The sequence below is a fragment of the Pungitius pungitius genome, chromosome 1 (genome assembly GCF_949316345.1).
Source record: "Pungitius pungitius chromosome 1, fPunPun2.1, whole genome shotgun sequence".
Taxonomy (NCBI): Eukaryota; Metazoa; Chordata; class Actinopteri; order Perciformes; family Gasterosteidae; genus Pungitius; species Pungitius pungitius.
Window position 1 is genome coordinate 16,031,050 of NC_084900.1, and position 25,183 is coordinate 16,056,232.

General features: G+C 48.5%; 1 protein-coding gene across 2 annotated transcripts in view; it reads left to right on the top strand.

Moving 5' to 3' along the window:
• The first annotated feature begins 7,189 nt into the window (after positions 1 to 7,189).
• Positions 7,190 to 25,183, top strand: part of iqsec1a (IQ motif and Sec7 domain ArfGEF 1a) — a 61,375-nt gene continuing 43,381 nt past the window's right edge. The window contains exons 1-2 of one of the 2 annotated variants that reach the window (XM_037478192.2): positions 7,190 to 7,768; positions 19,305 to 19,412. In XM_037478192.2, coding sequence (XP_037334089.2) covers positions 7,368 to 7,768; positions 19,305 to 19,412 — 509 coding nt within the window. In that variant the 5' untranslated portion in view covers positions 7,190 to 7,367. The remainder of the gene's footprint in view (positions 7,769 to 19,304; positions 19,413 to 25,183) is intronic. The other variant, XM_037478198.2, reaches the window with a different exon arrangement.

Consider the following 25,183-nt stretch of genomic DNA (forward strand, 5'->3'; position numbering starts at 1 on the left):
GTGTGTGTGTGTGTGTGTGTGTGTGTGTGTGTGTGTGTGTCTGTGTCCTCGTCCTCACCGGGGACAAAGTGGTGTTAACCAGTGCCATGTGTGAGCGAACAGGAGGCCCCCTGATTGGCCCGTCCGCCTCAGCAGGTGCTTTTTTTTTTTTTTAGGATGAATTTGGGTGTCCCATCCGACGCTAGTGGCAGGTGGGTCGGCGAGGTGAGCGCACATGGCTCCTTAAAGCGTCCGTCCGCGTTAAGCTAAAATGACACTCAATTTATTCCCTCAATTATGGCACGCCAGTTGCACGAAGCACCCCCCTCGCCCCCACCTGTCAGCCTGGGAGAAGTCCTGGCGGTTCCAGATGACTTACAGGGCTGTCAGTGGAAGAGGAGGGGGGGCGGGTGACTGAACGAGACCTGAGGAGAATGGTAAGGCTGCTCTCCTCGGGGTGGTGTCAGAAGGCCCCCTCCCCCTCCCCCTATGAAAGCTCCACACTTTGGTCCCATGAGGTGGGCTGAAGTTGCACAATCCACACGCTAGTACACAATGAATCACGCTTGTGATATTTGCTGCTTTTGTTTTCCTCACTTTATTTAAAGTAAGCAAAATGCTTCACTGCCTGCAGATCCATTTTCTTCCCGCTCTACTGGTGAAATGATGTGTCGCTGGTTCCCCCCATGGGTGCTGGCCCAAGTGAGAGCGCCTTGTCCAGATGATGTCACCCATCGGTTTGGGGACTGACGTCTTCAAGGCTTCAGTGTGTCGCCATTGTGACCGTTGAGAAGGTACCTCGTAAAGTCCTGTAAATCACAAAGTGCCCCCCCCCCCACCCCCAAAGGGACAAAGGCCCACCTCTATCCCATCAGCCTGTTAATGGCTATGCATTGATGCCGGCTGCATGGGGCCTGGGGCCAGAACCTTTAATTGCTCTTCGTGCCTGTGCCATCAGTGCAAATCAATGTAGATCCAGATAACCCGGGAACTGGAACCCATGAATGCTAAAGAAGAAATGAGGAACGGACACACAACAAAAAATTTGCCAGCCACGCGGAGCAATCACGTGACACTTAGTGCCACTGTGAGGGGGAAAAAAAAAACATTCAGCTGACCAAAAGGAGCAGATGGGATCACCATGAAACTTTATCATCAGCCTCTTCCCATCACAGGGCGGTGCAGTTGGCTCTCCCTCACACGCACACGCACGTACGCACGCACGCACGCATGTTATAGCAAACAACTCTGCAGGAGAGACGCAGCACCAGCGGACTGTGCCACAGCGTTACGCACGGGTGGACTACAGTGCAAATTCCAGTCATCGCGCGCGCGTGCGTGATGACCACGAATCCACATGTTCTGATTCGACACGAGAAAAGACGGGGAAACGATGGAAAGCACGAGCGCACGGGCTCTGAATCCGCCTCCCCTCTCGGCGGACCTGCGGATTGGTAAAACTTGTAAGCCCCGCCCACTCTGACACCCAGCGTCTGTTTACGAAAAGTCACGGGAGCAGCGTGGAGCTAAAGGTGAGGCCCGGGACCAGCGGAGAGTCGCACCGCCGCGATCCGCACAACGTCACTTTTTTTTTTTCTTCTCTCTTTTTTAAAATCATATTTTTGACGCACGCGGGTATCTGCAGCTCGATGCGCGCTGGTTCCATTCGGTTTGCTTCTGGACGCGGAGTGACTTCTAAACGCCCTGCGAGTGGACACACACACACACACACACAGAGTTCAACACCATGGCGAGGCGTAAGAGGCGCGACCCACCGAAGTGTTGCGCCTAAAAACCATCTTTCCGCGACACGACCGGGCAGCGACATGGAAAGCGCCGCCGCCGCCGAGAACCCTTCCCGGGCCGTGGAGTACTTGAAGGAGCTCAACAGGATCATCGAGACCCAGCAGGAGCTGCTGGAGAGGCAGCGGGGACGCATCGAGGAGCTGGAGCAGCAGGTGATCGATCTGTGCGCGGAGAACGCCCGCCTGAAGGAGCAGTACCAGCGGCACCTGGCGACCTGCAGCAACAGCCTCGCGCAGGAGCACAAGTAAGACGGCGATTTGATGGTTTTAGAGTCGCGTGGTCTCTTAAACTACGCGCACTTGGTTAAAGTAATCGTTGCGGATTCTTCTAGTTCGTGGTGGTAAATGGATTTGACGCACGGACCGATTGCTGCACAGAAACGCGTCGTTTGGCCGCGAAGCTCAGAGCGTTTTTTGGATCAAATCTGGAAACGTGCAGATAAAGTTTTCACCCACAAACGTGATGACAGACCATCAATTCCGGTTTCTTTTTATCCAGCAGATTCATCTCCTTTCATGTTTCCTTTTGAGAGCCCAGAGCTCATAATATTTGCTGCGAAGCACCTATTTAAACTTTTTCAAACATTCGGCTTTGTCACCTTTCTAAAGCTGTAGCGGCCATGGAAGAGGACTTCATGTGCTCATTAATCCAATATGAACATGGTACACAACTCCTGAGGAATTTTTTTTTTTTTTTTTTAAAGGGGCAAAGCCTCTGGACTGGCCCGTTATGCAAGTATGTTTTGGGGCAGGTCCTCTCTGCAGCCAGTGGGTTAAGCCCCAAGCAGATGTGCTGGAGCAGTATGACGGAGGCCAAAGAGGACAGTCAGGATTACCCTCCTTGCATCGTTGTGTGGTGAAGTTCACGCTGTTGGCTCCCTCGCCAAACAGGCCCGGCATGCAAATCCACTGCAGACGGTCCGCAGATTCATGTGCTCATGCTTGACCTTTTGTATCCCCGGGGGGGGCGGGGGGCGTGTTGGTGTCACGAAGATCAGCGGCAGCAAATCAATACTGATGAGTCATGGACTGTGTGTCTTTGCTGGCTTCTAAAAGCAGACCCATGGGATTAGGACATGCACTAACACTGACCCCTTTTCATGAGTCTGTCTTCGGGCGCTGCAGAGTATTCTGTGATTTCACTGGTAGATCGGTCCGGCCTCGCGGCTCGGCTCGGGCCGCAGTGAGCGAGCACGGTTCCAGCCCGGCTCAGAGAGGTTTTGGGTGAGGCGCCTGTGATCACGTGATGAACTATGACAGCTGTTAATACGGTAAAGTGTGGTTTACGGAGGATACGGGATTAAGAAATGTCATTTGGGTGCACGCGAGCAATTTGTGGAATGCCGGGGTTTAGAATCGAGGCTGATCCTGAGATGTGCTCAGGTCCTTCTAGAATGGAGAAGACGGAATTCTGACCTCTATTTTTTTTTTTTTTTATGCCTGAACTTGAGGTCACCAGAGAGCCGACCAGAGCGACTTTGATGTCTGTTTCCTGGCTCTGATTCTGGAGCCACGAGGCCTGAACCTGAAAGCATGGAGCGAATGCCGTAAAGTCTCATTCATGTGCATTTTATTCATTGACATTGCGTATTGTTTACAGCCTCCTGTGACCATGCGTGACCTTGTGTTCCAAAGTGGTTCCATAAATCCTAGCAAACACTATATTGCCATAGTTTGTAAAAAAAAAAAAAAAAGGTCAAACCATATATAAAAAGAAGATATGTCCTAGAATAGATTTTTTTTTTTTTTTTTTTACTATGCTGGGATTTATTATTTTCAACAAAGGTCTTAAACCAGTTTGACCAAGAAAACTCAAAGTCCTTCTATTGCTTGCATAGTTTGCCAAAACCCCGTCACACCAGTTTGTTTGTGGGGACGGCGTAGTTCTTCCCATTCGTGTCAGTTCCCCTTCTGCTCGTGGCCCCCGAGCCGCCCTCTGGGCTTAGGGCCGCCCATGGATTCATGCTGACGGTTTGTGCGGTCTCCTCTCCAGCGCTGTTTGCTTCCACACTGAGGTGTTTAATGACGAGCGATAGAAGATCGGGCTGCCGGTCATTTGCGGCACACACAAACATGCGATGAATGACTACTCATGAGCAAACGCGCGCACACACACACACACACACACACACTGTGGCTACGCTGCAAAAGCAAAACTACCAAGCCGGACACGCGAGTACTTTCACTTCCTTTCTCGCCCACGTTTAGCATTCAAACATGGTCCCGTGGCCCAGACATCCAAGCTGGAGATTTCGAAATATTATTTCCTAAAAGGCCGCCCCTGTCTCGAATAAGCCCTGGTGTGAAGATGTGAGTGCGAGGATGTGGTTGTGTTGTTTGATTGAGGGTTGATGAAATATTGGTGTAAAGAAACCCACAGGAGGCGCTTCCACTTCCACTCATCGCACTTATTCAGCTGCTTCTGAACTGTAAACGCTTTGACGCTCAACACCTGCAGTGGAGTCTAAGCAGCTTCAGGAGTATGCAAATGGGAGATTTAGAGGGAAGATGAGTGTTGGAAAAACATGCGCTTTGGTCTTGTTCCAAGCAGCGACCTGATAAAGTGTGTTTAGTCGGGCTTTTTTTTTTTATTCCTGTTTGCCGTTTTTTGGTTTCGCTTCCATCAAAAGTGGAATACATTGCATTTGGAGGGTTTAATTGTTTGAACTTTGCTTTGCAGCAAAATGTAAAAGTGAAAATAATTCTTTTCTGCAGCCCCCAAGCCCCCCCCCCCCGTAGAAGTTAGAAGTCCCGTGTTGTAATTCTGTGCAGGAAGCTGGATGACAAATAACTGTTTCAAATCTACAGAAAACCAACCGGTTATTTTTTTTTACGTGTCATCGATTCCTATTTTCTATTTGTGTGAGGTTGTGTAGAGTTTGGCGAGTTGGTGATAGAGTTGACCCTGAGCCCGTGCGATGCCCCCAGCGTGTCCCCGGGGGGCCCTCGGCGCCGTGGTAATGGCGCCATGGAGAAAGCCGTTTCTTGAGGCCGCCGGCGTCCACTCATTCACCCGACAATCTGCTGAACAATCAGTGAGCCGGGCCCAAATTTACGACCACTAGAGCCCCCCCCTCCTCCCCCTATAAAATACCCCAGCGAGATTAATGTCCACACGGGGATGATTTGCATTCAGCCCCATCGATAAATCTCAAGCTACGGCCAGAAGTAATTTGCAACTCCCACTCGCGTAATCAACTGCAGGCTGCATTCACCTGTGCTGGGCCCTCCGTCTTCCAGCTGCGTCCCCCCCCCCCCCGGGCCCCTGGCATCGGGGGGCCAATGGAGGCGGGTCGGAGGTCGGCTTGCGTGACGACGAGAGGCCCCCGTCTCCTCGATCTGCTGGTGCTGATGGAGGCGTTTAACGTACGCTGCGGCATTGCTACCGAATGGTGGGATTTCATCGCATTAAGTCACCATGGGATGTTCACGACTCGCTTCTCGGCGTAGTCGGGTTTGCAAAGAAGCAACTTTCTTACAATAGATGCAACACTCCCTAATTTGTTATCAGCTTTGCTATATTGTTGCTAGACCTCTTTCAATCCCTTGCTCGTCACCACAAGCTGCTCAACACGTTGAACCAGCACTTTCTCAGGGGCCGACGGCTCGTTCTTCGTAGTTGAACCAATTATCCCCTCACAGCTGTCAGAACCGGCGCACGCAGCCGCTCAATCGAAGGCAATTTGTAGCGCGGCACCTGTGGAGAGCCGTTTGAAAGTCTGTTTTCTCCTGTGTGTGTGTGTGTGTGTGTGTGTGTGTGTGTGTGTGTGTGTGTGTGTGTGTGTGTGTGTGTGTGTGTGTGTGTGTGTGTGTGTGTGTGTGTGTGTGTGTGTGTGTGTGTGTGTGTGTGTGTGTGTGTGTGTGTGTGTGTGTGTGTGTGTGTGTGTGTGTGTGTGTGTGTGTGTGTGTGTGTGTGTGTGTGTGTGTGTGTGTGTGTGTGTGTGTGTGTGTGTGTGTGTGTGTGTGTGTGTGTGTGTGTGTGTGTGTGTGTGTGTCTGTGTCCTCGTCCTCACCGGGGACAAAGTGGTGTTAACCAGTGCCATGTGTGAGCGAACAGGAGGCCCCCTGATTGGCCCGTCCGCCTCAGCAGGTGCTTTTTTTTTTTTTTAGGATGAATTTGGGTGTCCCATCCGACGCTAGTGGCAGGTGGGTCGGCGAGGTGAGCGCACATGGCTCCTTAAAGCGTCCGTCCGCGTTAAGCTAAAATGACACTCAATTTATTCCCTCAATTATGGCACGCCAGTTGCACGAAGCACCCCCCTCGCCCCCACCTGTCAGCCTGGGAGAAGTCCTGGCGGTTCCAGATGACTTACAGGGCTGTCAGTGGAAGAGGAGGGGGGGCGGGTGACTGAACGAGACCTGAGGAGAATGGTAAGGCTGCTCTCCTCGGGGTGGTGTCAGAAGGCCCCCTCCCCCTCCCCCTATGAAAGCTCCACACTTTGGTCCTATGAGGTGGGCTGAAGTTGCACAATCCACACGCTAGTACACAATGAATCACGCTTGTGATATTTGCTGCTTTTGTTTTCCTCACTTTATTTAAAGTAAGCAAAATGCTTCACTGCCTGCAGATCCATTTTCTTCCCGCTCTACTGGTGAAATGATGTGTCGCTGGTTCCCCCCATGGGTGCTGGCCCAAGTGAGAGCGCCTTGTCCAGATGATGTCACCCATCGGTTTGGGGACTGACGTCTTCAAGGCTTCAGTGTGTCGCCATTGTGACCGTTGAGAAGGTACCTCGTAAAGTCCTGTAAATCACAAAGTGCCCCCCCCCCCACCCCCAAAGGGACAAAGGCCCACCTCTATCCCATCAGCCTGTTAATGGCTATGCATTGATGCCGGCTGCATGGGGCCTGGGGCCAGAACCTTTAATTGCTCTTCGTGCCTGTGCCATCAGTGCAAATCAATGTAGATCCAGATAACCCGGGAACTGGAACCCATGAATGCTAAAGAAGAAATGAGGAACGGACACACAACAAAAAATTTGCCAGCCACGCGGAGCAATCACGTGACACTTAGTGCCACTGTGAGGGGGAAAAAAAAAACATTCAGCTGACCAAAAGGAGCAGATGGGATCACCATGAAACTTTATCATCAGCCTCTTCCCATCACAGGGCGGTGCAGTTGGCTCTCCCTCACACGCACACGCACGTACGCACGCACGCACGCATGTTATAGCAAACAACTCTGCAGGAGAGACGCAGCACCAGCGGACTGTGCCACAGCGTTACGCACGGGTGGACTACAGTGCAAATTCCAGTCATCGCGCGCGCGTGCGTGATGACCACGAATCCACATGTTCTGATTCGACACGAGAAAAGACGGGGAAACGATGGAAAGCACGAGCGCACGGGCTCTGAATCCGCCTCCCCTCTCGGCGGACCTGCGGATTGGTAAAACTTGTAAGCCCCGCCCACTCTGACACCCAGCGTCTGTTTACGAAAAGTCACGGGAGCAGCGTGGAGCTAAAGGTGAGGCCCGGGACCAGCGGAGAGTCGCACCGCCGCGATCCGCACAACGTCACTTTTTTTTTTTCTTCTCTCTTTTTTAAAATCATATTTTTGACGCACGCGGGTATCTGCAGCTCGATGCGCGCTGGTTCCATTCGGTTTGCTTCTGGACGCGGAGTGACTTCTAAACGCCCTGCGAGTGGACACACACACACACACACACAGAGTTCAACACCATGGCGAGGCGTAAGAGGCGCGACCCACCGAAGTGTTGCGCCTAAAAACCATCTTTCCGCGACACGACCGGGCAGCGACATGGAAAGCGCCGCCGCCGCCGAGAACCCTTCCCGGGCCGTGGAGTACTTGAAGGAGCTCAACAGGATCATCGAGACCCAGCAGGAGCTGCTGGAGAGGCAGCGGGGACGCATCGAGGAGCTGGAGCAGCAGGTGATCGATCTGTGCGCGGAGAACGCCCGCCTGAAGGAGCAGTACCAGCGGCACCTGGCGACCTGCAGCAACAGCCTCGCGCAGGAGCACAAGTAAGACGGCGATTTGATGGTTTTAGAGTCGCGTGGTCTCTTAAACTACGCGCACTTGGTTAAAGTAATCGTTGCGGATTCTTCTAGTTCGTGGTGGTAAATGGATTTGACGCACGGACCGATTGCTGCACAGAAACGTGTCGTTTGGCCGCGAAGCTCAGAGCGTTTTTTGGATCAAATCTGGAAACGTGCAGATAAAGTTTTCACCCACAAACGTGATGACAGACCATCAATTCCGTTTTTTTTTATCCAGCAGATTCATCTCCTTTCATGTTTCCTTTTGAGAGCCCAGAGCTCATAATATTTGCTGCGAAGCACCTATTTAAACTTTTTCAAACATTCGGCTTTGTCACCTTTCTAAAGCTGTAGCGGCCATGGAAGAGGACTTCATGTGCTCATTAATCCAATATGAACATGGTACACAACTCCTGAGGATTTTTTTTTTTTTTTTAAAAGGGGCAAAGCCTCTGGACTGGCCCGTTATGCAAGTATGTTTTGGGGCAGGTCCTCTCTGCAGCCAGTGGGTTAAGCCCCAAGCAGATGTGCTGGAGCAGTATGACGGAGGCCAAAGAGGACAGTCAGGATTACCCTCCTTGCATCGTTGTGTGGTGAAGTTCACGCTGTTGGCTCCCTCGCCAAACAGGCCCGGCATGCAAATCCACTGCAGACGGTCCGCAGATTCATGTGCTCATGCTTGACCTTTTGTATCCCCGGGGGGGGGGGGGGGCGGGGGGCGGGGGGCGTGTTGGTGTCACGAAGATCAGCGGCAGCAAATCAATACTGATGAGTCATGGACTGTGTGTCTTTGCTGGCTTCTAAAAGCAGACCCATGGGATTAGGACATGCACTAACACTGACCCCTTTTCATGAGTCTGTCTTCGGGCGCTGCAGAGTATTCTGTGATTTCACTGGTAGATCGGTCCGGCCTCGCGGCTCGGCTCGGGCCGCAGTGAGCGAGCACGGTTCCAGCCCGGCTCAGAGAGGTTTTGGGTGAGGCGCCTTTGATCACGTGATGAACTATGACAGCTGTTAATACGGTAAAGTGTGGTTTACGGAGGATACGGGATTAAGAAATGTCATTTGGGTGCACGCGAGCAATTTGTGGAATGCCGGGGTTTAGAATCGAGGCTGATCCTGAGATGTGCTCAGGTCCTTCTAGAATGGAGAAGACGGAATTCTGACCTCTATTTTTTTTTTTTTTTATGCCTGAACTTGAGGTCACCAGAGAGCCGACCAGAGCGACTTTGATGTCTGTTTCCTGGCTCTGATTCTGGAGCCACGAGGCCTGAACCTGAAAGCATGGAGCGAATGCCGTAAAGTCTCATTCATGTGCATTTTATTCATTGACATTGCGTATTGTTTACAGCCTCCTGTGACCATGCGTGACCTTGTGTTCCAAAGTGGTTCCATAAATCCTAGCAAACACTATATTGCCATAGTTTGTAAAAAAAAAAAAAAAAGGTCAAACCATATATAAAAAGAAGATATGTCCTAGAATAGATTTTTTTTTTTTTTTTTTTACTATGCTGGGATTTATTATTTTCAACAAAGGTCTTAAACCAGTTTGACCAAGAAAACTCAAAGTCCTTCTATTGCTTGCATAGTTTGCCAAAACCCCGTCACACCAGTTTGTTTGTGGGGACGGCGTAGTTCTTCCCATTCGTGTCAGTTCCCCTTCTGCTCGTGGCCCCCGAGCCGCCCTCTGGGCTTAGGGCCGCCCATGGATTCATGCTGACGGTTTGTGCGGTCTCCTCTCCAGCGCTGTTTGCTTCCACACTGAGGTGTTTAATGACGAGCGATAGAAGATCGGGCTGCCGGTCATTTGCGGCACACACAAACATGCGATGAATGACTACTCATGAGCAAACGCGCGCACACACACACACACACACACACACTGTGGCTACGCTGCAAAAGCAAAACTACCAAGCCGGACACGCGAGTACTTTCACTTCCTTTCTCGCCCACGTTTAGCATTCAAACATGGTCCCGTGGCCCAGACATCCAAGCTGGAGATTTCGAAATATTATTTCCTAAAAGGCCGCCCCTGTCTCGAATAAGCCCTGGTGTGAAGATGTGAGTGCGAGGATGTGGTTGTGTTGTTTGATTGAGGGTTGATGAAATATTGGTGTAAAGAAACCCACAGGAGGCGCTTCCACTTCCACTCATCGCACTTATTCAGCTGCTTCTGAACTGTAAACGCTTTGACGCTCAACACCTGCAGTGGAGTCTAAGCAGCTTCAGGAGTATGCAAATGGGAGATTTAGAGGGAAGATGAGTGTTGGAAAAACATGCGCTTTGGTCTTGTTCCAAGCAGCGACCTGATAAAGTGTGTTTAGTCGGGCTTTTTTTTTTTATTCCTGTTTGCCGTTTTTTGGTTTCGCTTCCATCAAAAGTGGAATACATTGCATTTGGAGGGTTTAATTGTTTGAACTTTGCTTTGCAGCAAAATGTAAAAGTGAAAATAATTCTTTTCTGCAGCCCCCAAGCCCCCCCCCCCCGTAGAAGTTAGAAGTCCCGTGTTGTAATTCTGTGCAGGAAGCTGGATGACAAATAACTGTTTCAAATCTACAGAAAACCAACCGGTTATTTTTTTTTACGTGTCATCGATTCCTATTTTCTATTTGTGTGAGGTTGTGTAGAGTTTGGCGAGTTGGTGATAGAGTTGACCCTGAGCCCGTGCGATGCCCCCAGCGTGTCCCCGGGGGGCCCTCGGCGCCGTGGTAATGGCGCCATGGAGAAAGCCGTTTCTTGAGGCCGCCGGCGTCCACTCATTCACCCGACAATCTGCTGAACAATCAGTGAGCCGGGCCCAAATTTACGACCACTAGAGCCCCCCCCTCCTCCCCCTATAAAATACCCCAGCGAGATTAATGTCCACACGGGGATGATTTGCATTCAGCCCCATCGATAAATCTCAAGCTACGGCCAGAAGTAATTTGCAACTCCCACTCGCGTAATCAACTGCAGGCTGCATTCACCTGTGCTGGGCCCTCCGTCTTCCAGCTGCGTCCCCCCCCCCCCCGGGCCCCTGGCATCGGGGGGCCAATGGAGGCGGGTCGGAGGTCGGCTTGCGTGACGACGAGAGGCCCCCGTCTCCTCGATCTGCTGGTGCTGATGGAGGCGTTTAACGTACGCTGCGGCATTGCTACCGAATGGTGGGATTTCATCGCATTAAGTCACCATGGGATGTTCACGACTCGCTTCTCGGCGTAGTCGGGTTTGCAAAGAAGCAACTTTCTTACAATAGATGCAACACTCCCTAATTTGTTATCAGCTTTGCTATATTGTTGCTAGACCTCTTTCAATCCCTTGCTCGTCACCACAAGCTGCTCAACACGTTGAACCAGCACTTTCTCAGGGGCCGACGGCTCGTTCTTCGTAGTTGAACCAATTATCCCCTCACAGCTGTCAGAACCGGCGCACGCAGCCGCTCAATCGAAGGCAATTTGTAGCGCGGCACCTGTGGAGAGCCGTTTGAAAGTCTGTTTTCTCCTGTGTGTGTGTGTGTGTGTGTGTGTGTGTGTGTGTGTGTGTCAACAGCTGAACACGGGTACTGCTCACACATCACGGGTAAATGTTACTCCTTCACAGCCGCCCCGGACCTTTGACAGCAAATATTTGGGCAGTTTTGAAGCCTTGAGCTCGCTCATCTTGGCTGCATACATCTTTAAAACTCAAGCTCACCTCTGCTGTTTGTGTTCTTCGTAACCATGGAGATTCTGATCTTAACCCGAGCAATATGTTCAGGAATGTGGCCATAATGCTTTGTTGGAAGTGTGGGGTAAGGTGCCTGAGGTTAGAAAAAGTGGAAATCATATTGAAATGACTGAGTTACTTTTATATTTGAAACACAGCTGGGTTCTAAGTGTTCTCACCAGGCCTTCTGGGCCTCAAATAACAAAGCCTGACGTCATCCAAAGGCTCATCAATAAAGACTCCACGGTGATACCGGAGAATGGACGACTCGCTACGAATACTTAAAGGTCCGGAACCTCTGCCGCTCCATTTCATGCTCTGTGGTATTTGTCTGAATAATAAATTACCTATCAGGACAATGTCAGATCGGTACATGATGAGAAATGAAAGTGGCTGGTGTGTGTGTGTGTGTGTGTGTGTGTGTGTGTGTGTGTGTGTGTGTGTGTGTGTGTGTGTGTGTGTGTGTGTGTGTGTGTGTGTGTGTGTGTGTGTGTGTGTGTGTGTGTGTGTGTGTGTGTGTGTGTGTGTGTGTGTGTGTGTGTGTGTGTGTGTGTGTGTGTGTGTGTGTGTGTGTGTGTGTGTGTGTGTGTGTGTGTGTGTGTGTGTGGGGGGGGGGGGTTTTGGGTGTGCCAGACAGCCAGTGGGGGTCACGCATCACTACCTCCTTTTGAGATACAGAATGAGAGGAAAACCACTTTAGAGGACTGGACCGACTCATTAGATCTGCTTAGGCTGCCCGTAATTAGCTGCTGATTAATACAGATCATTTGTGGTTAATATGAGTGCCGCAAGTGTGTGGTGCACCGCGGAGCCTAACGCATGATGAGTGCCCTTCATTGGGGGGGGGCGTGAAGACATTTAAGGCTACATTTAAGGCAGAGGAATCAAACTCCCATCTTGTCTGCAGGGTTCTTCTTGAGAAAAATGGATCCAATGAAGTACTGACAATAACTTCGAAGCACAAGGGCATCAAGCGTCACTCTGTGGACGAGCCGTCGGACTCTGCGGGTCGGGTCGTTGCTCGCCTTGTTCACATTGTTGTAAATTGAAGCGCGGGCCACAAAATGACGACGAGAGCTTTTCTGTAGAAAGTGCAGGTCCAGTCTTACTTTTGATGCGATTTATTATTTCTCATCACAGCTTGTTTGCCGAAGCTGGAGGCGGGAACCCAATAACCGGCTCTGTTCGAGCAGTTCAGATAAGGAAACTACTGGAAAGTTCAGTAGTGTCCTTCGCTCCAGATTAGCCAAAGATGGGATGCTAGGCTTAAAGGTCCCGATGTCAAAGTTGGAGGATACGGAATGTAAGTAAAAGTAAATGAAAATGACAGGAAATGAAATGGCCGTACATGCATTTCCTTTATTGCCTCAGCACTTATTTTTCTTACCGAGATGAAGCCACTTCTCTCAAAGTAAAAGGGCTTCATGGTTACATTGGCGCTGCTATTTGCAGAAATAAGGTATTAAGTGTCCAAGCCTTTGTTTGTGAAAAGCATCCTAAAAATAGCCCAGGAGGTCGGCGTGATGATCGCTGCAGCTGTGTGGCCTTCAGCGCATGGCGTCCGTCCGGAGCTACGATTAAACGAGCAGACCAGTGCAGTTCTGCAGCCGTGTCCAGTTACACTTACTCTTGCAGAAAGGCAGATCCTGAGTCAGCATTTAGTTCATTTTTTATTTTATTTTCTTTCCTCTTTGCGCCGGGGCGCCATTTTCCTCCCTCGCAACAGGAGACGGGCTGTCCTCCTTGCAGCAGAGAGGGAAAACAAAAAAAAAGACCCAAAAATGGAAACCACACGAGTGACAAACGCGGGGTCGAGCCCGGCGAGCCCACAGGCCCGGCGCAGCCACTGGCGCCCCGGTCAAGACGGGGAATGTGACATTTGGTTCTGAGGGAGCAGCTGGTTGCAGGTCTTAATTCTGGCACCGGAGATTTGGCCCGGGGGAAGAGAAGCAGTCCCGCAGCTCGTGGCGGCCTTCCTCTGGAGTGATGCCTCCGATGGGATTTGGCGTCGCATGCATTATTTAAACTGGCTTTCGGCATAGTCACCTGAAAGAACCTCCTGTGGCTGGGGTTTCTGCGCTGGGCAGAAGGAGGGGAAAGAAAAAAAAACATTTTATTTTCATTCATCATCATCAGGATGATAGATCATGTTTACGTAAGGCCGTAAAAGGATGAATTTATTTGTTCGTGACTTGACAAATGAGCTTTTTGAGCAGCCTGATTTCCTACTCAATCAGTGTGCCTCTTTTTTTAAGCCTCCATTCTGAAAGAGCCGTTTCACTTTGTCTTGACCCCGCGTGTTTCAAGGTTACACCAGAAGGACGGCGGTTTACCTGGAATCCAATCAGCAGGCTTCTCCACCTGGTTCAGACCGAGCTCTTATTGATTCAGTTTCACTCAAGCAGGCGACTCCTGCAAACCGCACTGCTGCAGGTATTACCTGTAGTATCCCGAAGAGGGGAAGACAAATGAAAGTGAACCATGGCCTCCTTTTGTCACTTGAAGTCTTGACTTAACGAGCTGGCGGCTCAGAAATCAAGTGCGTGAGGTAACGAGGTGCCGCTTTGAATACCAATGAATGATGACAACTCAAACCGCGGCCCAGCTCCGCGCTGAGCTAAGATGATCCGTTTCAATGGTTATCTGATAAAAAAACAGGGTCTACGTATTACAGTGCTCTGTGGCACACGGCAGAAGGTCAAATACGATGTCAGGTGGCCGAATCCGAACCACTAGACCTCCAGGGAGGTGGCAGATGTGAAACTTGCGGACCAAGTGAGCTATGAAGCTAGGTTATGAAACTTTCATCGGTACGTATGGAGTAGATTATGACAACTTGGGTAAAGGTCGAACATTGGGTTCCAGACGGTTCCTTTTTGCTTGAACGGGCCGCTAATGGAAACCTTGAGTCATCCTGCTTTACACGTAACAAACCTCGATGCAGACAATTATCTCCCTTTTTAGCATGAGACTATGTAAAAACATATTGTACCATTACAGGATTTGAGTAGTAGTAGTAGTAGTAGTGTTGTTTTGTGCAGGACAGAGGAGCTGTCCAGGGTTCTGAGCTCTTGCTCTGTCCTCCTGAAGATGTCCGGTCTGCATTGCTTCAGGTGGAAATATCATTCGGCGAAAAGATTTCTGCAATATGGTTTTGCTCTGATCATTTTCTTCTTCTGTGTTGCATTGTGTACACGTGAATCGATAGCTCCCGTAATGGCCATTGGATCTGGACTGCAGCAATGTGTGTCAATGAATCTTCTCCCGCCCCCTTTGCGTTGTATTGAACCGGCTCCAGGTTTCGCCTCGGCCGTATTCCACAGTCGTAATGGGTTCTGCTCTAATGAAAACACCAGCGGTGTATCAGGTTCGCTCTGTGCTTTATGGAGGAATTAGAGGACGCTGGTGCACAGGACAAAAGGCAAGCAGATGTTTAGGTAATGCAGGAGAGGAAGGAGCACGGCTAACGGAAAGAGAACAAAAAAAAACCCCCAAGTTAGTAAGAGTGATGAGATCGGAGGAAAGAAATCACTCAGCCCGACCCGGAGATTTAGACGCAGCATTATGCGGCGCGGATCATTATTCCTTCAAGCCGACCCGACAAAAAAGCTGAGGTGTGCACCCCCTCTTAAGAGCCCCTTTTGCAGATACAGGACCTAATGATGGAGTCCGCCGCTGAACTGTCATTGCACTATGAGCGCCTCATTGTTTCCTCCCATGTGAGGAGTGAAATAAGGGCACAACATGGCTCTTAAATCTGCCCCGATGCAGCCATGCAGAGGCTTTATTGCCCCTCAGTGCTGTGGTTCGTAGAAGCAGCTACATTTTATTTATCTGGCGTAAAGAGCTCTTTCCTGCAGCCGGAGTGCTTTTTACTGCAGCCTCTCGCTCGAAAAGTGCCCCACGATTTCACCACAGAAAAGCAGAGCACAGAACCAGCGGCGTGATACGAAACAGGGTTTTATGGGTTTTACCAGGTTCTTGTATGGTGCATATAATAGGTACATACATATACTGTATGTATACAAAGTATTCAAGCAGTGAGAACACTATTACAATTTTACAAATGGCTCCAAGCACTAGAAAAACCCTGCAGACCACATTCACAGGTTGTAAGTTGCAGGCTGTGGCTTCAGTTTTCCCAACATTGTAATTTATATATATATATATATATATATATATATATATAATATATATACACACACACACACGGATGAATTAATACAGACGCACATCTGCAAAGTCAAGGCGCCACATTCATTCAGTAAGCACCGCGAATCCAGTTATTACACAGCTAGCGGAATATTGATGTCTTTTTTGGAGAATGTCACTAAGTTGAAGCTGCAGTTTAAAAAGTGCGGCCGTTTCTTGGGATGCCAGATGGATCGATTTGAAATGGCTGCAGCCCTCGTTGCCGGATGGTGGAACAGCTGTAATGAAGTTGCTGAATCTGGTGATGGTGGCCATCGAGGCGTTCGGCTGCTGCCCGTGTCTTTGGCTTCATTACTCGCCTCCTGCGGCCTTCTCTTTTCTACCGGCTCTGTTATTTCTGTCTTCCGGGTCTGAATTTGACTCCTCCGGAATGGTCGGGCAAGTCCAACTGCTCCGGTAGGTCACAGTCAGACCATCTCCGTCTGCTCAGGACAGACCCTCCCGGGGGGGGAAAGCTTTGGGGACCCGGTGGTGTAGTAGGTTGGTACGCTGGCATCAAGGTGGTGGTGGGGGCGGGGTCCTGAAGGATGGAGGCCGGCCTGATGCGGCGGATGTGGTTCCAACGGTGGTTGGAGGCTATTACAGTGCTCCTTTTTTGGGTCCTTTTATAGAGGTTCTGCTTGGAACCCTTACCTAGAACCATCTGCAAAAGGGTCCGATTGGGGCTTCTATTGTAAACTGAACTGTAATCATCACGTCACGAACCCGATTGCATGTTGGAGAGGCGTCACCATGGTAACCCTTGACCAGATGACAAACGGACCAACATTAGCTAACTAGGAACAATCCTAGTTAGAAAATAGTTTTTTGTGTTATGGTTTTATGGAAATGGGCCAGTATTATTCTGGATCGATACGTTGGTGTGCTGTAATAAATATTAAAGTGTTTTTAGGAAATCAGTGTTTTAGTTATGCATGACTCATAAAGTGTTGTTCCACAATGGATCGTTTTGTTCTTTTTAAGCACAACATCTCTGGAACCAGCAAGCAATCAGTTTCGCTTCCAGCGCTGGCATTCGGCCTCGCTGTGCAGTAATTACTCCGTATCCACCGGGAACATTATCCGAAACCACGAGGTTCTCAAGTTGAAACCCCTGCAAGATCTGAATGGACACAACCTTTTCTAGGATGTCTAGCTCTATGGTTAATGGACAAATCAGTCTTGACTTTTATAAGCCAATCAGTGTTCCACATGGCCTAAAGGGAACTGATTTAGCTTAAGAATTCTGAACTAGTTAAGCCTAACTGGTCTGATTATCTAATATTACAACACTTACACACACGCTATACATTACGTCACGCGATCCGTCTCGGCTCCGGCTTCCCTTTTTGTACCGTTAGTATGAAACAAGTGAGCGTGGCTGTTTAAAATGTTGTGTATTACACGGTGGTAGATTTCATTTTCATTAATAACTGAAAAGCCACAGAACTTGGCGCTATAAATAAATAAGCCTTTCTCCCAAAGGATTGCGTTGCACCGATAGGTGTGTGTGTGTGTGTGTATGAGATTAACCCTGTCGGTGATGAGGGGGATTACTCTCATACGCTCCCCGTGGTTAACGAGACAGGAACAACAACATGGACGGTGTTCACCGAGATGTGACAGGAACCCGGGTGCTCTGCAGCCTCACTGACCCGCTGCAGTGTGGACGCCCCGGTGATGAGGCCGCTCCTCCGCTCCCCGTGTAGCGCACGCGCCGTGAGGAGATGATTGCGTCTCGTGACCCTTTGGGAAGGTCCGTTGGTTACTTCGGCCTGGTTGCTTGTGTGGTGACGGACGGCAGCTGTTTAATTGGGTGTCTCGAGCTAATTTAGACCTCAAATGGTTTTCTTCGGGATGATGGTTCCACGAGCCGTGGGTCTTCTATTATTTATCTTCCACTGAGCATTTGTCCAGATACACACGGAGGCCGGAGTAGCTTCTTCTGGCCCTTTTCATTTCCCTCCAGGTTCCCACAGAAGCAGGCAGGGATTATGAAGTTTATTGTTGGAGATGATAATGAAGAGAATAAAGCTCCTCTCGACTGTTGTTGAGGAGGTCGCAACCTCTCTCAACGTGTGTCTCAAACACCAGCAAGCACGGCGAAATCGATTTTTAAACACTAATCCAGGCCAAATGTGTTGTTTTATTTGACTCAAGTATCGTGGGATCCATTTGCAGAGACGGATGAAATGCCGAAGGACTCAAATGGCAACGCAACGGGTTTTGATCCAAACAGGCTTTCTGGACGGAGCTGCACTTTTCTATCTGGGGGCTTCGCTCTAAAACGGCACAAAGTGTGGACTGAACTGTGCTTTAATTCCGCAGAAAAATGTAACCTAAAAAGGGAGAGAAGAAAGGAGCCGGCCGGGCCTCGGTGTGTGTGTGTGTGTGTGTGTTGGGGGGGTTGGAGAGGTGACCGTGCTGCCTTTCAGGGCCCGTCTAGTGCAGGCTCTCCACAGGGACCGGCTATCACCTTCTCCGGTCTCATCTTCTCCTTCTCTTGTTGCCACGGAGACGGATGCTGCGGCGGTGAGGACACCGGGGCTCGTCTTCGTCCTTGACTAAACCGAGTGGATACGGGGCCTGGGTCGGGCATTGTTCGGGAGATGTGTGTGTGTGTGCGTCATTGAGTGCACCGGCAGGCTTGACACAAGATCTGAGGGTCTGAATCTGAAGCGCTGTCACAGTAACTAATGTAAGACACGGGAAAGAATTCTGACAAATTCAAGGTTCACATCTCCCGACCGAGCCGCAGCCGAGGCATTAGCATTCCTCAAATTAATAATTCATCGTCCTGAAACTGCAGCGAATAGCAGCAGCGATGACACAATTTAGCCGTTAATAACGTTCAAGGCCTCGTGAAAAGCTTTTCATACACAATACAATCTGTGCTTAAGAAGAAGGTTCTAGCTTTTTTTGTTGTTGTTTTCTTTTATCCGTGATCTGAAATCCATGTAAAGGTTTTTCCCGTATGGAGCCAGATGTGGTTGTTGGTGTCTGAGACGAGTGGAAACCTTAACAAACAATAGATGAGAGAGAGATGCCTCTGAGGGAATGCTATCCAGTGGAAGGAGATGAGAAATGTCTGAGCAAACAAAAAGGGAAAAAGAAACCAACCCAATGCAGCCTTCTCTTTCCTTTGATCGGGTTCTTTTCATCCTCAATTCTTACATTTTCATGAGCTAATTTTACAATATGTCTGTTCCTTTGGTCAGAGGTAAAAATACCTAAACAGGTATTTTTGGGAAGTCTGACAGATCAAAGTGTATTTACTATATTAAATATATTACTATTTATTTATACATTAGCACTCTCAAATTAACTGTAGTATAAAATGTGACACTTATGTTATATTAAGCTATATGTTTAAATGGGACATAGACTTTGATGTGTACTTTTGTACAAAAATGTATGAAAAGTGATGACGTGTTATGATGTGTGGTTCAAACCACAAATCATGTTTTCAGACCCTTCAATAGAACTTTCCCTGAATGTCACTGTACAGAACTCTATATTCCCTCAATAAATACAAAAAGTAGAGGTAAGAACATGAAAGTCATCCCCCAAGTGGAAAATTCTCCAGAGGGGTAAATGTTTCTCTCACAACCGGCCCTTCTGTGCCGTCCTTTTGTCCCCCCCGTAGGAGACATGTCTCCCTCCCTGTCCAGGCCACAGAGACTCCTGGGGGGTCGGTGGCGGCCGCCTGCAGGAGAGCCGCGCCCCGTCGCGAGTGGACGGCGCCCCCCTTTGGGTACAGTAAGATGCTCTCTTTTTATTTTTATATTTATGATGCTCGATGTGCATGTTGAGCTTCGGCAGCCCCAATGCACTCTGGGAGGAGATCGCCAGGCTCCTCGGTGGGACAGGAGGGGGCTCCAGAAGGCTGGAAAGTCCCCCCCCCCCCCCCCCCCACTCTCTAACGCTGCTGCTTCATCATCAAGAAAAGCAATGTGCAGCCCCCCCAAAAAACAATCAACCCGAGTGCGACTCGTTCTCACAGCGTTTAGTGATGAGGAGGAACATCTGTGGCTTGTTGTGAGACTTTCGTTGACGCTGCAGAAATGAAGAAATTGCCACTTTGAGGCCGAACCGTGCGGCCACTCCTTTCGTGTTGTTCCCTCCCACGCTGGTCACGCATGTTTTTCCAGCTGAGAGCCGACAGGTTTAATCCATTGTGGCTGTAAACCCAACGGGGGGCTTTGACAGGAGTGTTTTCCTCACTCACACACTCGGCCATTGACCCCCTTACTCGTCAAATGGAGACGGTCAAATATCCTTTTAATCATCCGTCAGAGGTAATCCTCAGCATTTCAGATGATGTCGTTCTCACGTGGAGGCCAATGAATATGAGCAGGCGACAGAGGTGGGACAAAGTCATTGTTATGCAAGTCACAAGTAAGTCTCAAGTCGTTGCCCTCGAGTCCCGAGTCAAGTCGAGTCAAAGATGAGGCAAGTCCCAAGTCGAGTCACAAGTCACAGCCAACAAGTCTCAAGTCGAGTCACGAGTCGTACCTATTTAGTTTCGAGTCATTTCAAGTCATTTTATTATAGTGGGGACGGGGAACCCTGGGTGATGGTGCGCTACCTCACAGACCTAGACTACGAAGTGAAGTCACGAGTCATCGATGTTAAAGTCGAGTTGCAAGTCTTTGTACGTTTTGTCGAGTCTGAAGTCATCAAATTCATGACTCGAGTGTGACTCGAGTCCAAGTCACATGACTCGAGTCCACACCTCTGGCAGGCGACACAGACACCGAATGCGTGTCCTCTACACACTCGCCAAGGGTCAGAATCTCTCACACACACACACACACACACACACTTTTAAATGGACAGGCTAGAAATTTGCTGCGTGAATCAAACTGAAAGTAACATTTATCATAAAGTCCTTGATCCGTCGTGTTTTGACTTTTTTCGCATTCCTTTAATAGAAAAAGAGGAAAACACTCGACATGAAGTGTCAGATCTGAGTCCAGGGCGTCGCAGTTGTTTTCTGTGTGTGTGTGTGTGTGTTTGTGCTGTAGATCACCGACTCGCTGGGGAACAGCATTTTTCACATTGCATCTCGAAAGGAAATGTGAAGAAATGGAATAAAAGTCTGGTAGTGATTCTGTGCGCGGCTCCCGGCGAGTGATTGATCTTTGTGTTTTCCGACGGTGCTTCAGAGGGACGAGTGGGGGAGAAATATTAATTATTATGCCGAGAGCTGCTGTGGCGTGCCCTCTCCAGGATGCAGAACCACTCGCTTGTTTCACATGTTTTGTCGTTAAAGTTCAAAGGAAACTGTGATTGCAGGACGTGTTTGTAGGCAGGACGTGTTTGTAGGCAGGACGTGTTTGTAGACACTATTCAGCAGAATGATTTCTTTGCAAAAAACAAATGCGATTTGCATTTTTATTGGAGCCCAGTGGATTGAAGCCTTCTGTGATTTCTTTTTTTCCAACATCTGTTGGCAGCGTTCGCTGTCTCGGATTGAATAATTCTCACAGCCGTTAGAACCTGAGGAGATCCACTAACTATGGATTTGTCTATTAATTGTTAAGTTGATTTATATTGAATTTACGCATATAATCGCACAAAAGCAGCACTTTAAGGCTGGGGATGTGTCCATTTGAATACCATCTCCTGCTGTCCGTTTTCTCCTTGACACTTTACACTCGTGCTCCTATTAATGTGTACCTCTTTTTTACCAGCGAAAACAAATCCTGTTCATTCATATGATCAGCTGTGTCCTTTGATATTTTATGTAAATCACTAATTACCTCGATGCTGCAAACTGCTGTAGTAATAAAGTTGCCTTACTGTGCAAAGGCACTATAATATCTTTGATGTGATCTGTATGTAGTGTAGTTGACTAACTTTGCTCAGCCTGCTGAGGTGATCTCCAGAAGGAGAGCAGAGTAAATTAGCCCAGAAATGCGGAACAATAAGATGTCAGACCGCTGAGATTGTCTGTGATTAAGCGTTTGTCTCCTTTCCAACTGTCCAAATTGCCTGTTTTCTTATCAAGATGCATCTAAATGTGTCCCAATTTCATCCCTACTCCAGAATAATGGTAAAATATCCTTTTTATTGGTTATCTGGCTCTGAATACAGGTGGTAGGTTGCTAGGGACTACAGATGAAAAATAGCCTCATGTCTTGTTCTGCCAATGTTTTTGTACTGTCTTCACTCTCAAATAAATCCGACAGTAACCAGACTTCTGCCTGGTAAACCCAACATGTTCCTCGAGGTGTTTTAATGTCGGAGTATTCCTGATTTGCTCACTGTTACAGCTGGTAATGAAAAGCTGGATCTGTGACAAAACATTTTTTGAAACTGAATTAGCAAAATGAAAAAGATGAATCCTATATTAGAAACTTTCCATTAGAGTCAATATAAGTGAAAGAGGCCAAAATAGCTTTTTAATCTGCTACGCTTTGTCAAACTTAAGTAGAACTTTGCAACTGAAGCGCAGCAGCAAAGGGCCCTTAGTATAGTCCATTACAATAAACAATGAAACAAATCATCAAAAGCATTAACTTACATCGTTTCAACTAAATTATTGTCAAGGCAGAGCTATAATTATGTAAACCATTTTGCTCCTAGAACACTCAGGAATTAATGAGGATACGTAAATCAATGAAATGTTCCAGCTAGGTTCGTCAAAACGACATTATGTGTTATTGTTTTTAAACCAATAAGTGAACCACGACTCTCCTTTTGCACGACGCAAGTCACGTTGGCTAGCTAGCTAGCTAGCTTGCTAACTTAGCTACATGCTAATAAGCTGTTATCTTACCAGATGCATTTTATCCAGCGACAAACCAGCTTCCCTATGATGTCTTTGAAGTCCCTTTTGTCCCTTTTAGTCTCCATAATTTTTGACAAATCCCTCATTGTAGCCGCCGTAACATTCTGTTTCTTCTCTTAGCCGCGATGTGTAGGGTGCTCTGGTGTGAAGAGGTCAAAGCATGGCGTGTGTTTTATTTCGTGGTTGAGAAAGTCAAAGTGGATAACCGCTTTGTTGGGTTTACTGCGGGGAGGAGAATCTGAATTTCATCTAAAAGCGCGCGGCTGCGACTTGAAACTACCGAGAAAAAGTAGCGTAATGAATATTTCATCTGACGCGGGAATATAGATGACGGCGTGGACCCGACTTCCTCTGTGACAGCTCCTGTGTTCCACAAAGACAAGGCGCGTTTTAACCGATTTAACCAGCTTGTGTATTCATCGCCCGCAGCTGCCGTGTAGTTCATTCCTGTCCAGAGTCGAGGCCTCTCTGCGCCCATCAAGCCCGGCTCAAGGATGAATGAATGCTTTTAAATACCAAAGATCATCCCTCATTCCCCTTTTTTTCCTCCTCACTTCAAGCCTATCTTTTGATTTATCTTTCTTCTATCTCCAGATAGAAGGATTCCTTCCTCCTCTCCGACGGCGCTTGTCTACATCTGCTCAGTGAAGGAGACGCGTCCGGCCTGACAGATAGATGGTCGGGGCCTTTGCAGAGGTTGTGCAGAGGTTGTCGGCCCGGTCCCGGGGAGGGGGCGGTTGGGGGGGTGTAAATCTTTTCCCGCGCGCGTTAACGTCCCGCTCGTGAAGCTCCGGTGATTTTACCCCAACGGCCGTAAAGCTGTCATCGTTGCGCTGCTCCCCGTGTCGGCGGCACCGGGCTCTGGTTTTGGCGTCCGACCGCTGGCTCGGATCTGAAAGCAGGGGCTCCGTTATATGTCTAAATAATTCAAATGCTTTGTAATATTCATTATGGTCAATGAGTCTCTCGGAGCAGAACCTATGATTATCTCCAGGCCCTTTCATAATACCTCCGTGGAGCCTATTGATTGCCTCCCCCAGCCAGTGGGTTATTTGCTGGTTGGAGGAGGGAAGGCGGCTTTTTCCTCCTATAAAATTCATACAGTTGTATGAATTATTTCTATAATGGACCCTTCTTTTCGTCATTCACTGCTTGTACTATTGTCAAGTTTTTTGATTTAGCCAAATTTCCAGCGTCTGTTTCGTCGTCGCATTCTCCGAGAGGTAATTACAGGCTGCGAGCTGCGGCGTGAAGCCGGATCGCCGGAAAGCAGTTTTCACAGCGGGGTTCGTTCGGCCATGTGGCTGCTGGGAAGTGGCTCCGAGTCCTAAATAGCAGAAGCAGTGTGGGTCTCTTTGGGCCACTGAGCTCTGCTCACCCGCTTATTACACTTGATCGAAAAAATGATTTTATTGCTTTATATATGAATCCGCTAAAGAAAGCAGAAAATTGCAGTATATAACAGTTTTTTATTCACGGCAGTCGTCCGCTTTTAAGAAAAGCTACTTGACCAATAATAACTAGTCAATTCTGGCTGATTTTCACGTGTGTTTTAGTGCCTGCGCTATTCAGACTGACATATTTAAAATGAGGTTGTCTATGATCTGATATTCAGTCCACAACTTCCTACCGCTGTAAAATATCTGTTTTCAAATAATTACAAATTTCAGATCTTTTACGGTAAAGTTCGGAAACTTTGTATTGTTGCAATAATTGAAAAACGTTTTATTTTAATTTATGGGCTTCCCTGGACCACGTAGCTAACACTCACACAATGTTTAAAATTAAATGCACCACATTTGACCGTTTTCTTTTTGTTTGTTCTATGGAAAAACAAAAAGAAGGTCTCCTGAAAAGTGACCAATCCAATGAAATCCCAAAATGAAGGATCATTTGAGAGTGGGTCGCCTCAGGTAAAAATCTAACCAGCAGTATTTCATAATCTTCTCAAATGTCACAATTTACTGTTCTTCTCCGTTATTATTATCCGTGATCAAAGTCTGAATACACCGGAGTTTGTTTTTCCTGCATTCAAACCTTTGTTGAAGAAAGCACGAGTGGCTTCGATGTCGGATGATGCTCAACGTGTCCTTTAGGTAATTCTCTTTTTCAGTTCCTTCTGTGCTTTTCTTACAGCCGAGAGGAGTGAATCCCAGTGAAAGCTTCAGATTACCTCGACTCCATATTAAGCCATAATAACCGAGTCCCCCTCTGACACACTATCAGAACTCAGAACTCCAAAGGCTGCAACATCACGCCTGTGAATCACACAGAAGCGAGCGCACCCTCTCGGTAATTGGCCCTGACATTATCCCAGATACGGTCATGGGACTTGTGAAATATTAATTACCATCGTTTGGCAGCAAATTTGCAATCTGCAAACCGTGTGCCGGAAAAAGCGGCTCGATTACAAAACAACGTGTGTTTTCGTTGTTAATCTGATTGGCGGGAGTCCGTGTTTCCGTGCCAATCCTTGCAGATCTTCTGCAGTATTAAAAAGTAACCGGCCTGTCTGGCAACAGGTGTTACATTTCAAGACAAAACCACGCGTGACGCCGGCGTGATTTGAAAAGCCTCCAGGTGATGCGAGTGCTGCAGCCCGACACATCGGCGACTGCATGACGGCCTCGGGCTGCTTGAAAAGCAACGCACTGCCACCTTGTGGTGTGCAACTCTTAAGGCCGGGGCCCCGATGTCAGTCGTCTGTCTCTCTGTCTCTGATGCGTTTC